The sequence below is a fragment of the Hoplias malabaricus genome, chromosome 4 (assembly GCF_029633855.1).
Source record: "Hoplias malabaricus isolate fHopMal1 chromosome 4, fHopMal1.hap1, whole genome shotgun sequence".
Taxonomy (NCBI): Eukaryota; Metazoa; Chordata; class Actinopteri; order Characiformes; family Erythrinidae; genus Hoplias; species Hoplias malabaricus.
Genome location: NC_089803.1, coordinates 23,221,798 through 23,239,122, shown reverse-complemented (window position 1 = coordinate 23,239,122; position 17,325 = coordinate 23,221,798). Strand labels below are relative to the sequence as shown.

General features: G+C 42.9%; 1 protein-coding gene and 1 pseudogene across 1 annotated transcript; both read right to left on the bottom strand.

The window, feature by feature from the left end:
* Positions 1-10,041, bottom strand: part of LOC136694980 (protocadherin alpha-3-like) — a 116,164-nt pseudogene extending 106,123 nt beyond the window's left edge.
* Positions 10,042-13,354: 3,313 nt separating this feature from the next.
* Positions 13,355-15,742, bottom strand: LOC136694979 (protocadherin gamma-A11-like). Its single transcript, XM_066668792.1, has one exon. The coding sequence runs from the start codon at positions 15,740-15,742 to the stop codon at positions 13,355-13,357; it is 2,388 nt and encodes a 795-aa protein (XP_066524889.1).
* Between the last annotated feature and the right edge of the window lie 1,583 nt (positions 15,743-17,325).

Sequence of the window (17,325 nt, the reverse complement as noted above, 5' to 3'; positions counted from 1 at the left end):
CTCAGTAACAAAATCAGTGCCTACAAGCAACCAGTCATGAAGCTTATAGATCAGAATAAATCAGAACCAAGGTTAAACAGTCGACTCTGAGTATTGTCACAGTCGGGACAAAACACTGTATCTCTGCTGTTGACATAATGTGTGCAGGTGAGCTGTGAACGTTTCATGAAGAGTGGACTGAAAGAAAGAGTCCACAAGTTCTTGAATTGTTATATTTGTTATTATTATTATTTTTTAATATCAACATTTAATACATGTAAAATGTGTCCTTCATTTTCTCTTGAAAAAGAAAATAATTTGAAAATGTGTTATTTGCAGGCTGTACAACTAAACAACAGCTGGCTTCACTGTGTGTCCAAAATAAAAGAGCAGTCAACATCATGGGAAAAATAAACATAATATGCTCTGAAACCATTATGTATGTGATTCTTTTCCAATTGTTACTAAGAGCTAAAATGGATTATATCAGCAATCTGTCTGCAGTCAATTCCCATTTGAATGATTTACTCCCACTGAAAAAGGAGTGAAGACCAGCAAAGGCCTCGGGAATCACTGACCTGCATCACTGCAACAACCAACGGCCTGAGAAAGACGTTGTGAAGCTCACCACAAATATTCACTACTGAAGAGACATTTCCTACCGGATGTCCTCATCCAGGCCGTTTAAAACACTTACATCTATTTTAATCCTACAGCAGTGAACCATAGTAAAGACTATGAACCATATAATGTAAGTCCCTGTGATGCAGAAAAGAAATATACACAAGGATGCTGTCTAAGCCCAAATGGACTCATCTGCTCTTACCCTTCGACAGAATCACTGACCACCTCCTGCTTCCTCTCACATCTTCATCACTAATTTATTTACCTTCACATTACCTATACCTCATTATCTCTATCAGTACACTTTTTCTGTTCTGTTGTTTGCTGTGCTCTCTGCTGTCAATAGAGGAGGGTGGGTTACCCCTTATGAGTCTTGGTTCCCACAATGGATTATTATCTTTCAACCTTTCTACAGTGAATTATCACCTATAATGTGTGAAGTATTACTTCAGAGGGTTCATCATTGGACCTCCTGTGGATAAATGAGGGACAGGCTATTTATTAATGGAACCAAAAGTGGTTCTTCCATGGAACCAATCAAATAACCTTTCAAAGCACTGTATAAATATGTATAAATGTAGTGTCGTACCTGAGCAGGGAATTGAACCGTCAGTTCTTATGGGTATGCTTTACCCAAGTTCTGTTTGGGATAAAAGCTGGATAGAATTCTCTATTTATACATTATATGGGACCAAATAATCGTGGATTCACACACCCCTACTGTAAAAGGTGAAATGATAAATTACTAGCCACTGTATGGTTATGACCCCTAAAAGTACAATGAGAGAGAGAGAGAGAGAGAGAGAGAGAGAGAGAGAGAGAGAGAGAGAGAGAGAGAGAGAGAGCATAAAAGCACAGTGATACACTTGAGGCCAGCTGCAGACAGAGATAAAAGGGGCACAGCTACTTATAGCAGAGTGGGATAGAAGTGGAACTGACATGACCCACTAAAGTACTGAACTCCTGTGTTCCTGAGCTGACCCCCTGTGGATCATGGTCCCTGAAGAACTGTCAGCAATTCAATCTCACTGCAGAAATAACAGACTTGCATTCTCCTGTATTCATACTAACCCATTTTCCCCATACTTCTGATTTTTAAACTGATCAAGAAGCTTCATTACCAAACCGGATTACAAGTAGGAACTAAGTGGACTACTTTAAAGAAGCTAACTAAGACCATACACAAAGCAATTAACTGACACCATCACTGGAACAGAATCAGTAAGGACTGAATTGACTGAATTATACTAGAACAAAGAGGTGTCTAATGTTGTGGTGCTCAGCGCAGTTATAGGATCAGATAACATGAGCTTAGTGGAGTTCTGGACCTGAACACATAGGGTATCATTGCTCTGAAATACGTGATGTTCTTATTAAGCCCATATACAGTAATGTTTCAAAATCATAAAGCTGAGGAAGATATCTGCTGTATGTTTCTCATCATATCAACTATTCGAGAACAGAATATGGGGGATAACTGTCCTCTAAACACGTTCAGAATACTGGAGCTCTCTGTACCCAAGAGACCCACTGTCATGCAAGACCTTGGTTGAGTACAGTCCTAAGCCCCTCTCACATCTCAGTAACACACCAGGTCACACTGCTATCAGTTCAGCACCACGGACAGGGCAAAATCCACTACTACCAGTGCACTATCCACACATTCAAAGCCTTTCATTAAGAGCATGCTGACCACTTACTACACTCTCCCCCTCTCCAGAGAGGTTTAAAGGCATCTGTCATTGTCTCAGAGTGCTCTGGTTTCATGTGCACCTCTCTGAAGACACACACACCTTTCACACTCTTACACACAGAGAATGCAGTGGTTGTGTAGTTTTGCTTCCATCGCAAATATTTCAGAACAGAACACAATGTGTTCCAGTGGTCTGTTGCCATGGTAACCATTAAAAAAATCATAAAGTTAGGTGCTTTTGAGGTCAGTTACCATGGCAACTACACAAAATTGTAAGGCGGAAGCTAACAATGCCCCCAGAGTCTGACACCATAGCAACCATTCAGTTTCAGATTTAGAGCACACCCTATTCTGTAGCTCTGGTAAACAGAGCATTCCTGTTACTACCTATATCAATAGAGCTTTATAATATGAAAGCCTAAAATAAATAAATAATAAAATCATGCCACAGTTTGAGAGCACATTGGGGATTGGGAGGATTGTTTCCATGGTTATCCAAAACCTTCACAGAGCATAGTAGTAATGTGGACTGCTAGACAGTGGACATCTTTGTTCTAAAGTTCTCACAGCAGCCTCTCAGAGTTGGATTGTGGTCAAGCAGTGGTTTTTAGTTTTTGGGGACGCTGCACAATTTCCACCAGGGCCAAAAGATGAATCCTATTAATCAGAATGAACAAAAGATGATGTGCTAAACTGATTCAAGTACAGACACAATGTGGCATCGTCCTTTTAATTTCAAACACATACACACAGTGAGAGAGGCAGTGCTGTTTTTGAGAACAGTCAACTACATTAGTCAGAAAGCTTGACACACTGATCCACAGGGCATCTGGCTGAGGCGAGTCATGGGCTTATGTGACGTTGCAGTGGATGATGAATGAAGAGAAAGTGCATGCACAGTGCATGCTAAGAGGGCTGATGTTTATGTTTGATGAAGTGTGTGCAGCTCCACAAACTAAACACACACCTGGAAGATGTTATAACAGATGTATTAATCTAGGGCCATAACATAAAAATATCTCATATTGGTTTACAAATACAGTGGACGTCTGTTGTCATGACAGCCGTTTAGCCTCCGCCTGGAACTTTGTTACTGTGGTTACAAAAATACTAAAGCAACTACCTTTAGCAAATACTAAAGCAAGTACCCGTGTTAAGGAAGTTGCAATGGGATTAAACATTCAGTCCTTCATCATGGTCGGTTACCACAGCAACCAAAGCTGAGCACAACACAGAGGGCCTCGTTTTTCCTGTGCTGAGATTTCAGAAAGTAAGTTCTGACACTGTCAGTGTGCATGCGCATAGGCCCCTGACCAGTAGCACTGCAGTATCTGGAGTAGGACACAGGCTGTTGACCAGGACACAGACTGCACGGAGATCTAGGTGCAGAGCAGAACACGCTGTAAAACTTTACTGCAGTTGACACAGCAGTTCTCTGTCCGTATATCAGTTCAGGAACCTCAGCACTGAGGTAAAGATAGGGATTTCTGAAGCACTCAGATTTCAGTCTGCAGTAATATAATAAAAGTGATACAATGAAAAAAGGAGAGAGAGAGAGAGAGAGAGATGCGTTACTGTTAAGACACAATCGTGTACTTCCAGGTTTTGTAATTATTTAAAAAAAAAATAAATAAAATAAAAATAATAAAAGAAAAAATAAATAAATAAATAAATAATTGACAATTAAATTTTATAAATTCACTCTCCTTTACTTTTGAAATACTTTCAAAATAAATGGACACATAGAAATGGTCCAAGATTATGTAGGGAAAAAAAACATCATAAATTTTCATAAATTCCCTAAATTTTCCTTTTAATTTAAGGATATTATTGTACTTCTGAAAAATTGTAAAGAGTCAAGGTTATTATCTGATATTGAATATAATGTTTACACTATATTTTGTTTATAAAAAAGACTCATGTGCAACAGAACAAACTCAAAGCCATGGCCCCTGCCAAACGTTTCTTGTTGCAGATGTTTCTTCAAATGTAAAATAATAAAAAAAAATAAATTAAATAAAATCACTGTCTATGGAATTGCTACATTGTGTGTGTGTGTGTGTGTGTGTGTGTGTGTGTCACATCACATACTTATCCACTGAGAAAAAGGACAGGACGAAGGAACTAAAGAGGGAGGGGTAGTAGGACTGAGGGAGAGAGAGAGAGAGAGAGAGAGAGAAAGGGATTGATAGACGCAATTGTTAAATCAGAATGATCAGAGCAGATACCACTGGAATTTAAAACAGTACACGTCAAAGACCAGGATCCTTGGGTTTGGTTCTGCTGCAGAAACCGAATCTCAGTCCAGAGGTTTTGAATTTTTAGTTTTGGCAAAAATATTAATTATACCTTCTATATTTTGGCTGATTTTGCCTTATGTAGCATTTAATCTGCTCTCTGTGGTCTGGAAGCCCTGTTCAGAACTTACATCCCAACCACTGAGAGAAACCGCCCCATGGCCTGTGCTTTACACGACTCTGTAGTGTCTGAGGAAATTAATTTGAATATGATTTTTTAATTCAGACTATCCTTTCTACAGCCATATGCAAATATCCAAACGCCCAAGGCCAATGCACATGCTTTGTTGGTTTTCTACGTAAAAATATAAGCACACATCCTCTCAGAGAACACACTGCTGCACACATCCACATAATTACTGTTCATCTGCTGAATGTAATATCCATATGTGTACATATTTAGGTAAAAGAAATGTGTAAAAGATATGACATATTTAGATTTGTTGTTAAAACGTTGATAAACAGAAGAAAAAACACATTTTATCTTGACAGAAATCTATATAACTACTCTATAACTAATATAGAGTTATAACATATGTTTATGAACAAGGGAGAAAAAAGACACAGGGTGTATGTTGTTCCCTACCGGCTGTTTTAAATTTTATATGTACATTAAAAGAACACCCTGCTCATAACAAAGAGAGTGAAGCTAATTCTGAAAACAGATAAGATAAGATAAAAAGAGATGGCGTGAATACAAATCGTTTCCTAAAGATAAATGTGACTCTAATCAGGATGACCGTGGTCACTGCACTGAACCCAGCCCAGAACCACACCACAACTTTACTCCACACTTCTGCAGCTACTCATCCATATTCACTCAAACCGTACCCAAGTGTTTTATTACACTTCCTGATTCACTTCCTGATTCACTTCCTCTGCATGTGCTCCAACAGCCTTATCTTACATCATGGCTAGTATAAAAGTACAGTCGCCTCTGCATCAGGTAGTTTGTAGAGAAAGGCTTGCCGTCCAGTAGAAAGGTGTTAAACACATATATAGGTGTGTGCAGTGTACAATGATCAAACCCCTGCGACATTACACTGATCTAAAACAGTGCTCAACATAAATATGTTTACCTGGGTAAAATACTGACTGCAGTAATTGTACATCCCAGACATCATTTCAGGAGAAGTAAAATAAACAAATAAATAAATAATTTACAGATCTGCAGTGGATCTTCACTACATCTATATCACTCTCACGCTACTCGTGTTTTTATTGGATCTGTTTACACTGTTTTTTATTGGATCTGTTTTGAAGTGAATTTATTTTGTAGTGTTTTGCAGAAACAAAACACACATTAAATGACAGTGAAGCCACATGAGTCCCCAAGCTTTTCCTAAGTGTTTACATGAAACCCAACATTGCTCCAATCGGTTACAACCTGATGCCCAGATCTCACCAAAGACAATCGCCATTCCTCCCTCCTCCCCCTCTTCCTCTCTCCTCATGCTCAGGCTCCTCATTATCCTTTGTTAAAAGGAGTAAAATGTGGGGGTGAAATTAATACTCTACACATAACCTACGTCCTCCTCCAGACTCTGAGGGACTGGAAATGTGAATATATATATATATATATATATATATATATATATATATATATATATATATATATATATATATATATATATATATATATATATATATATATATATATGTGTGTGTGTGTGTGTGTGTGTGTGTGTGTGTATGTTCTCTTTGTACTGCCCAGTGAAATAAAGATTAGTAATGTGCAGAAGCACAGGAGCTGGAAAAGAGAAGCCACTGTCAGCGGTGTTCGCAGCAGTGAATCCGCAGTGGGCTCGGCAGTGTAATTATTTATGCTTATCCTTTCAACCAAAGATCTGAGTGTACAGCTTCATCTGTGAGGTTCTCATCATGCTGAGCATAAGCAATCATCTCTGAATTACAGCAGTGCACTTACTTTAACCACACCTAGTGTGTGATGGACATATCGAGTGAGGTGTAATGCAACATCCTCAAAGTCCTGGTTTAATCTTGTGCTCTGTAATTGTCACCTGAACTTCTGATCAACGTGGGATTATGTTAGAGATGATAAGATATGGGAAATATAAAATTCCATATATTCAAAAGATGTGAAGTATTATAGCACAACTCATGAAAGGGGTAGAGTGTGTGTGTATGTGTGTACCAGATTAAACTAGCATTGTGGGGACCAACATTGACCAAGTTTACACACTCACGTTACAGGGTGCTTCCCTTGCTAGGGTCTACAAGCTATTCACAAAGAAATAATCCATTTACTCTTAGGGTAAAGCATTGAGTTAAGGTTTAAGAAGGTGGGGCAGCAGAGAGAGACACAGAGAGAAAGAGAGAGAGAGAGAGAGAGAGAGAGAGAGAGAGAGAGAGAGAGAAAGAGAGAGAGAGTGAGAGAGAGAGGAGAGAGAGAGAGGAGAGAGAGAGAGAGAGAGAGAGAGGAGAGAGGAGAGCGAGAGAGAGAGAGAGAGGAGAGAGCGAGAGAGAGGAGAGAGAGAGAGAGAGGAGAGAGAGGAGAGAGACAGAGAGAGAGAGAGAGAGAGAGAGAGAGAGAGAGAGAGAGAGGAGAGAAAGAGAGGAGAGAGAGAGAGGAGAGAGAGAGAGAGAGAGAGAGAGAGAGAGAGAGAGAGAGAGAGAGAGGAGAGAGAGATTAGTTTCCCAGTGATGATGGTAGATATTAATCATTCACTGAGGTGAATCACGTTATGAAAGCATTCATAAAGTACTCATTCTTGTTAAAGAGAGTGATGATGGGGAAGTGCATAGTGAAGATCCTTTCGAGAGCAGCCTTCTCTAACAGCCAACACACAGAGAACTGCATAGTGTCTTATTTTACTTGTTTTCCACCTAAACATGAGCAAACACGAGAACATCAGCAATGGCAGTTTAAAAGCTCTTCCTTCATATGCTCCATCTTTCAATCAAACATCTTAGAAACATCATTCAATTGTCCATTTCTCTATTATAAACATGTCCTGCCCTACTATCATTCCATTCCTGTCTCATCCCTCAGTACTTTCTCCATCCTAATTCTGTTCATTAAAAGACATTGAGTCACAAGTTGGACCACAGTACAAGTGACCCACAGCTTACCTCCCCAGAGGCTCTGCTCCTGCGGTCCGGTACCACCAGAGTGTTCCCGTTACTGCCCGGTACTATAGTAGAACCGATACTCATTCTGGGGCCCACTAACATGTAGCGCTTATCTCCGGATCTGTACTGGATGCTGTGGCACAGAGTCCCGTCATAATTTGTATCTTGTAAATCCTTGGAGAAATAGTGTGTAGATTTGGAGCACTGCATTACAATCAGGACAATGACACTGAGCACAAACAGCACTGAGACCGAGCCCAGAGTGATGGTCAGATAAAAAGTCACGTCACTGTCCTCCTCGTCTTTGACTGCGTTGGGAACATCAGAAGCTGCAAAAGCCTCTTTGGGCTCCACAACTTTGATGAGCACAGTCGCTGTCGCCGAGAGGGACACGTTGCCGTTGTCTTTGACCAGTACGAGCAGTTTATGCCGAGCCTCGTCTGTTTCCGTGAACGGCCGAAGGGTCCTTATCTGTCCCGTGTAGCGCTCCAGACCAAACAGACTGTGGTCACTCACTTCCTGCAGGGAGAACAGCAGCCAGCCGTTGTAGCCGATATCTGCGTCGTAGGCTCGGACCTTAGTGACCAGATGTCCTGCGTTCACGTTGCGGGGGACCTCCTCCAGCCCTTCAGCAGATCCGTTAGCGCTGACTGGAGATAAGATCACTGGAGCATTGTCGTTCTGATCCAGAATGAACACCTTCACTGAGACGTTGCTGCTCAGAGCTGGACTTCCAGAGTCTGTAGCGAGCACGTGGAACTGGAACCACTTCACGCTCTCAAAGTCGAAGCTCCTCAGCGCGTGGATGACGCCGGTTTCCGGGTTGATGTTTAAGAAAGTCAAAAACTTATTCTCCTCACCAGAACCTCTCAGTAGGTGGTAGGTTAGTGCAGAGTTTTCATCTAAATCAAGGTCACTGGCCGACACAGAGAACAAGGACGAGCCAGGTACGTTATTTTCAGGTATGTAGAAGGTGTAAGGGTTGAGGGAAAATTCTGGGCTGTTATCGTTTACATCAGATATGAGCACAGAGATGGTTTTAATGGATGATAAAGGTGGATGCCCAGCATCTTTGGCAACAAAGGTAATGTCATACTGGGACACTTTCTCTCGGTCCAGTGGAGACGTGGTCACCAGGGAGTAAATGTTCTCTTGGGAGGACTGCATTAAACTGAACGGTACGTTTTCAGGAACTGAGCAGGACACCTTCCCATTCATCCCCGAGTCTAAATCACTCACGCTGATCAACGCTACCGTTGTCCCGGACTTGGAGTTCTCAGGCACTGTGCTTGAAAATGACGTCACTTCTATTGACGGCGCATTGTCGTTCACGTCAACGATTTGAATGAGGACGCTCTTCTCTGTCGTCAGAGGTGCCAATGCTTTATCCGATGCCTGGATATCAATCTCATACTGGTCTTTGTGCTCGAAATCGATCGGTCCTTTCACCACTATTTCCCCCGTGACAGGGTCGAGATCAAAGAGCCGGCGCATGTCATCGTCCACGTCGTGTCCAAAGCTATAAAACACTTCACCGTTCGCCCCGTCGTCCAGGTCGGTGGCGTTGACCCGGATGACCGTTGTTCCAATCGGAGCGTTTTCACTAAGCTTCACTGAATACGAGTCTTTTGTGAAAACCGGGACGTTGTCGTTTACGTCTATAACATCCACGGTTATCTCCATGGTGCCGGACTTGGGGGGTCTCCCACCGTCCACTGCGGTGAGGAGGAGCTTGAGGCGCGCGCTGCTTTCTCTATCTAACGGTTTCTGCAAAATTAAGAAAGGCATTTTCCGGTCAGAGCCGCGGTCTTTAACCTCGACCCGAAAGTGCTCGTTATGGCTGAGTTTATACATCTGCACCGAATTCATCCCCGCATCTGCATCGCGAGCCGCTTGTAGCTGAAAGCGCGCGCCAACTACCGCTATCTCGGATATTTCTAAACGCTTCTCTTTCTCGGGAAACAGCGGGGAATGATCATTGATATCCGCCACCTCCACCGTCACGTAGTGAATCTCCAGAGGGTTTTCAAGCGCGATTTTCAGGTTGATCGTGCACGAGCTGCTCCTCTCGCACACCTCCTCTCGGTCCAAGTGCCCGTGCACCTGTAAAACCCCGTCATCCTGATTCACCCTGAACAGAGGCTCGCCTGCGGTGGACACGATACGAAACCCTCGCTCCTTCAAAGTTCTGGGATCAATCCCCAGGTCCTTGGCGACGTTTCCCACCACGGTGCCGTTCTTCTGCTCCTCGAGGACCGTGTACCGCGTCTGCGCAAATATCCCCCGCCAAAACACAAGAGTCAGCGCCGCCAGCGCGAGCCTCGGTCGCCATGCTGGGTTCCGCCTTTGCTCCATATTGCAGTTCGAGGAATTAATCCAGAGCTTGTGCACGTCAACGCAGATAACACACGCACCGTACAGCCATGTTATTCGTCGTTAATTCTCATTTAAAAGTAAGCAAGCGCAGAGATGTCCCTCCTAGGACGACGACCCTGCTTCTGTTTGGGAGCGAGTGAAGCCCACGGAGGAGGTTCAGCAACTGAGACAAAGGATTCAGAGCCTTATTTTAGTTTACACTGACACCGTGCGACTCTAGAATTCACTGCAGGAAAACCAACAGTGGGGAAGAGGAGACCACAAATGTAATAACAGTCTCAGAAGAAAAAGTATGTGCAGGTGCAGCGCCACCGTGTAAATGTTCCCTCAAATGTAGCACGGGCGACTTGGGTCTCGTTGTGTACCTTAAAGGAGTAATTCAGCAAAAATCAGACTGACATAATTTGCTACTCAACCCAGACGCAGACAACTGGCTCAAACATATCTGGCGTCCAAGTGTTGCTTCTTTAGTTTAGAACTGGAGCTGCAAGGCTAACAAAGCTAACAAACACTAAAAGTCAATAGTCACCTAATTAGCCTTGGCAAATACATGCCCACTCTCAACCACCTCAAAACACAAACAGGTTTGATTGTGTGCACAATAGACCAGACAAAAGGTTTTAGGACAAAAAACATGAGATATAAAACCAACCACAATTCACAATGCGACTGTCATTTCTGATGAACCGGAATCACAATTATTAATATCGTCCCACACAAGAAGACTGTGAAGTCGTACAGCATGCCCCTGCACTACCACAGGAGGTGCTCATATAAGGCTGAATAGGAAAGTGATATACAATGCAGACAACAATGTAGTTCCAAGGTCACATGGTTTATCAGCAGATTTTGGTGGAAATATGTGAATGTTTTGCCGTGTAAATAAGAAGTCTATTTGGGAGACTATTCACATATAGTTTTTGTTAGTAACATTAGCCACATTTCAGCTCTAAACCTAAATAAAATCTACACTCATTTTTCAAAGAATAGATGGAAGATAGCACCTTTTCACACGATAAACTTCTTAAAATTAAAAAAATATATATATAACAAGAAGCCTGCAGTCAGTGTAACTTAATATTAAAAACTTTCAATGGAGAAAAGAACAGCTCATGGCACAGGCCGTGACAATCCACTATCTATTTTTCAGAGTGTGCCCAAAAAAACTAAAACCACTGCCAAGATCTTAAAAATATAACAATGATCTGAAACACAAAAAAAGCCTAATATTCCAGGTTCTGATTCATGACACACAGCAAATTCACCAGTGATAAATCAACACTACTACTGTTTAATTAACACTGTGAGTGTAAACAGTTAACACTGGTGGATCTGCTGTGCAGAAGTGAAGTTTTGTGCTGTTGATCTGTTTTGGTTAAGATTACAGCTAAAGCAGTAGCGTGTGTGTATAATCAGTACATGTGTGTGTCCCAACTGCAGAGTGTAGTTCCCTTTTAGCACTGTCCTGGAATCACGGTGAAGGGAGAGAAATGGGAACATTGTTTTCCTACCCTCCTCTAAAAGTTACATAGTGCAGCGTCTGCAGTGCTGAGCAGCAACAGAGGTGCTAGTCTCCATATTACAGGTGAGTGAAACATCACAGCCTTGTTGGAGAATTCTAAGGTAAATATATTATTTAGTGCTGGTATAAGTCAAAATATTATCATGAAAAGGGACCATTAAAGTCACGTATCTTTTTAATAGAAAATATGGAATCGATTACATTGTTCCCAGTACACTACTCATTCTAATACCTCAGCTTAACTACATTCCAACTGTCAACAGGTTAATTCTTGTTTACAGTCTTCTAAAAGGGTCTTTAAGGTCACATTTAAGAACATAAACTGATAAGAATCATGATCACAATCCCACAACAATCAGAAACTATCATCTTGTTAACTCCACAGGTGCTAAGCCAGGTGTTGCACTGGGGTGGGTGAGTATTGAAAAATGTTAAAAAAGAAAATTAAAAAAAATATATATATATATATTAAACATCTTGATGGGGTCATGATTTCTCTAAGACAATGAGGTTATAAAGCCTCATACCACATGAAATTATGTGAAGGTCTGGGTATGGATCCAAACTTACACAGAAGAACAAGTTGCTTAGGTTTTTATCAGGTGCAGAACAGACAATCTATTAATAAATCAATCAATCAAAAAATAAATCAAACATTCCCCATTCTCACCTTTCCAGAAGCTCTGCTCCTGAACATCTAACGACTGGAGAGACCAGCCCAAATCTGTCCCAGCCATTGTTTTACAGAAGTATAAAACACACACAGCGTCAAACAATGTTTCATTCCAGTCCCATTCCACTAAGAGGAGCATATTTAAGGCAGAGGTATTAAACTTTATTTCAGTGGAGTCCTCCATAGCTAGTGTTCTTAACACACCCATACCCACACACACACACACACAGACACACACCACACCCACACACACCCACACAGACACACACATACACACACCCACACCAACCGAAACAAACCTGTTTATATGCAGAACTACTACAGCACATGCTTAAACAACTGAGGTCAAACCATCGTATTTGGCCAGATATTTTATGTATTATTATTAACTGACAGTAAAATGTGATAAATGAAGCCATGTTACGATAAGAGCTTCTCCACTTTTCTGCACATATGAAAACCACACTTGCTCCTGCTCTGGGGGGCATTATACCCTCATCCAGGCCTTCAGACGTAGCCTATACCCCCTGATGCTACATGTATGTAACATAAATGTTGGCTAATTATTCGATAAAATAAGCCAATTTTAATAAAAATAAAAGTGTGTTAAAGTGAATATATAAAGAGTAAAAATAGAATAAAATCATGACAGAATGTTTAAAATAACTATTTCTTGCAGTCAGAAATCTTCCTCTCATCACCACACCACCACCACCACAACTTTCTTCAGGGCGCACGCACATTTGGGTTAAACACAAGGCCTGAAGGACAATGGACAGCGCCTGGTCTCACTGCAGAGATGAAGCAGCGTGGAACTGACTGAGAAGTGGTTTTAACCTGAAGAGAGTTACATTTCTGCTGCTGGTGAAAAAACAACATTTTCATTTGCATTATTTTTATAAATAAATAAATTAATACATTATCACACACACTATTTTAATCTGACCAACAATCAATATTTCTAGTTATTTTTTATTTTAAACTTGAGATGATTTCTTTAGTAAGTGATTTTAACTGAGCTTTATATGAGTCACTGTCACAGCATTTTAATGACTATAGAATAGCTGCTAAAACAGCCAAAGAAGCCCAAATAAAAATTATATATCCCTCTTTCTCACCTCCCCAGAGGCTCTGCTCCTGCGGTCCGGTACCACCAGAGTGTTCCCGTTACTGCCCGGTACTATAGTAGAACCGATACTCATTCTGGGGCCCACTAACATGTAGCGCTTATCTCCTGATCTGTACTGGATGCTGTGGCACAGAGTCCCGTCATAATTTGTATCTTGTAAATCCTTGGAGGAATAGTGTGTAGATTTGGAGCACTGCATTACAATCAGGACAATGACACTGAGCACAAACAGCACTGAGACCGAGCCCAGAGTGATGGTCAGATAAAAAGTCACGTCACTGTCCTCCTCGTCTTTGACTGCGTTGGGAACATCAGAAGCTGCAAAAGCCTCTTTGGGCTCCACAACTTTGATGAGCACAGTCGCTGTCGCCGAGAGGGACACGTTGCCGTTGTCTTTGACCAGTACGAGCAGTTTATGCTGAGCCTCGTCTGTTTCCGTGAACGGCCGAAGGGTCCTTATCTGTCCCGTGTAGCGCTCCAGACCAAACAGACTGTGGTCACTCACTTCCTGCAGGGAGAACAGCAGCCAGCCGTTGTAGCCGATATCTGCGTCGTAGGCTCGGACCTTAGTGACCAGATGTCCTGCGTTCACGTTGCGGGGGACCTCCTCCAGCCCTTCAGCAGATCCGTTAGCGCTGACTGGAGATAAGATCACTGGAGCGTTGTCGTTCTGATCCAGAATGAACACCTTCACTGAGACGTTGCTGCTCAGAGCTGGACTTCCAGAGTCTGTAGCGAGCACGTGGAACTGGAACCACTTCACGCTCTCAAAGTCGAAGCTCTTCAGCGCGTGGATGACGCCGGTCTCTGGGTTGATGTTGATGAAGGACGTGTGTTTGTTGTTTTCTTCGTTGTTTTCTCTGAGTATTTCGTAAGTGATGGCAGCGTTTTCATGCGTATCTCGGTCTGAAGCTGAGACAGAAAATAAAGATGAGCCTGGGGAGTTATTTTCTGTCACGTAAAACGTGTACGGGGACAGAGAAAACTGGGGGCTGTTGTCATTCACATCAGAAACTAAAACAGTTATAGTTTTCAATGAAGATAATGGTGGCACTCCTGCGTCTTTGGCAATCAGTGTGATGTCATACTCATACGTTGTCTCTCTGTCCAGAGGTGATGTAGTAACTAAGGAGTAAATATTATCCTGCGTTGAGGGCAGTAGTTTAAAAGGTAATCCCTGTGGAAGAAGGCAGAAGACCTTCCCGTTAGCTCCAGAGTCTAAGTCAGACACGCTTATCAAAGCCACTGTGGTGCCAGGCTTGGAGTCTTCAGAAATGGCGTTTGAAAATGATGCCACCTCTATCTCTGGCGCGTTGTCATTGACGTCCACTATTTTAATGATCACGCTCTTGTCTGATGTCTGGGGTATGGTGCCTTTATCCGAGGCCTGGATGTCAATCTCATACGTGCTCATGGATTCATAGTCGATGTTACCCTTAACAACAATCTCCCCAGTGATGGAGTCGATATCAAAAAGACCGCGCAGGTTAGCGTCCACGTTATTAGCGAATGCGTAAAAGACCTCTCCGTTCGAGCCCTCGTCCAAATCCGTGGCGTTGACCCGTATTACCGTGGAACCGATTGGCGCGTTCTCGTTCAGCGTCACCGAGTACACGTCCTTACTAAACACCGGTATGTTGTCGTTCACATCCAGGACACGCACAGCTATCTCCATCGTTCCAGACCTGGCAGGTTTCCCCCCATCCACTGCGGTGAGTAACATGCTCATGCTCTGCACGGATTCTCGGTCTAAGGACTTCTGTAAGACCAGGATGGGGGTCTTCCCCACTTCTCCGCGGTCCTTCACCTCGAGGCGAAAATGGTCGTTCGGACTGAGTTTATACGTTTGAATGGAGTTGGATCCACTGTCCGGGTCGCGCGCTGCGGGGAGCTGGAAACGCGTCCCCGGTAACGCAGACTCCCATATTTCAAAAACGGTCCTTTTATCCGAGAACAAAGGCGCGTGATCATTTACATCCACGATCTCCACCGTCACATAGTGGATCTCCAGTGGATTCTCCAGAGCGATTTTCAGATTCACCAAACACGGAGCGCTTTTTTCGCACACCTTCTCTCGGTCCAAATGTCCGCCCACAGACAGCGCCCCGTCATTCTGGTTCACCGTGAACAGCGACTCGCCCGAGGTCGACACCAGGCGGAAACCTCGCTCCTTCAGGCTCCTCTGATCAATTCCCATATCCTTCGCGAGGTTTCCGATCACAGTGCCCTCTTTCTGCTCCTCAGACACGGAGTAGCGGACTTGCGCCCACACCGCGCTCCCGAACCACAGCGACAGGATCACGAAGGCCAGCTTCACGCGGGATTTCAGACACGAGCCGCGTCCCCTTTGTTCCATAGCGGGGTCTTTACAACGACGCTCCAAGCAAAATAAAAAAGAAAAAACACTCACCACCGTCGAGCGGGATTAATCCCGTGACCAAACAACAGCTGATCACAACATCTTCAGTGTGGGAGAGCAATGGAGCTAATGCAATGTAGCATCTCACCGAATCAAAATATTCAGCAAATGCAGTAGGGCACTGAAGGGGCGGACACACACACACACCGCCTTAGTCTACGTCATTAAGCTTCTTCTAGTTCTACACTGACATCTAGTGAAACACATATGTCTTGCATCTTTATGCTGTAAACTAGAACAACTAACAACTCACACTGCATGTGTTTAAAGCTCTGTTTACTATACAGTGGGTCCTCGACTTATGACGTTGATCCGTTCCTACGTCGCGTTGTAAACCGATTTTCGGTGTAAGTCGGAACATACGTACATACTGTACGTAAAGAACATACTGTAAGCACTTTTCCTATCCTCACACCTATCCTCCTCGGTCCCGAGCCGCGTAACCGTGTATTCTTCCGCCGCGCCGCGCACACCAAACACGGAGTTCGCGTTACGACGTTTACGACGCAAAACCACTTAAGTCAAAACAAGGCTTTATACAGTAAATGGGAGATGTGTCGTAACCACGAAACGACGTAACCCGAGGACCTCCTGTAATAAGTCCTTCACGTGCTGGGTCAAGTGTGTTAGAAGAAACGCAATACTGAGCAGACCATTGAAACCCCCCAAGTCTGGAAAGGGAAAGCTCTGTTTACTGAGAAGTGTTCAGCACCAGTGTTGTGGACAGGTCCCATTCACAACCTTCCTGAGTATATACCGAGGACAGAGGATCAAAGACCCCATCATAGTGACATTTACAACAGCATGATCAGTGGTAACACTGAATATATTGTTCAGTTTTATACAGTGAACATAAGGATAGCGCATGCACAAGTAGGCCACTTCTAACAAAATGATTCCCATTGCTAGCCCATTGTCTAACTGGCAAACTACCTGTGACCCACATCTGGAAAACATGGTCCACAAGTCACAAATCAGATATGGCTGTACTGACAAAGCGAGCGTGAGTCCAAAAACTGACTCCTGACATCATGTGGCCTTCACACTGCAAGTGGAAATGGTCCCACCAAGTCTCCTAAATCCATTTGGCAACTGAGATAATGAAGTGGAGGGTGTGAGCCAGACAAAGTCCAGAAGGTTTTGCAATCTGGGCTCACATTATATTTGAAAAATCCACAAGTAACTGTAAACGTCTAATGCCTGGAGAGACAAGGCCAAATCTGTCCGAGCCATTGTTTTACAGAAGCATAAAATAAACAGAATGTCAAACAAAACAATGTTTCATTCAAGTCATATTCCACTAAGAGGAGTACATTTAAGGCAGAGGTATCAAACTTTATTTCATTGGAGGCCTCCATAGCCAGTTGTTTTGAGAACACACCACACACACACACACACACACACACACACACACCAAAACAAACCTGTTTATATGCTCAACTACTACAGCACATGCATAAACTAATGAGGTCAGACATTTGTATATATTGTTAACCGACTATAAAATTTGATAAATGCAG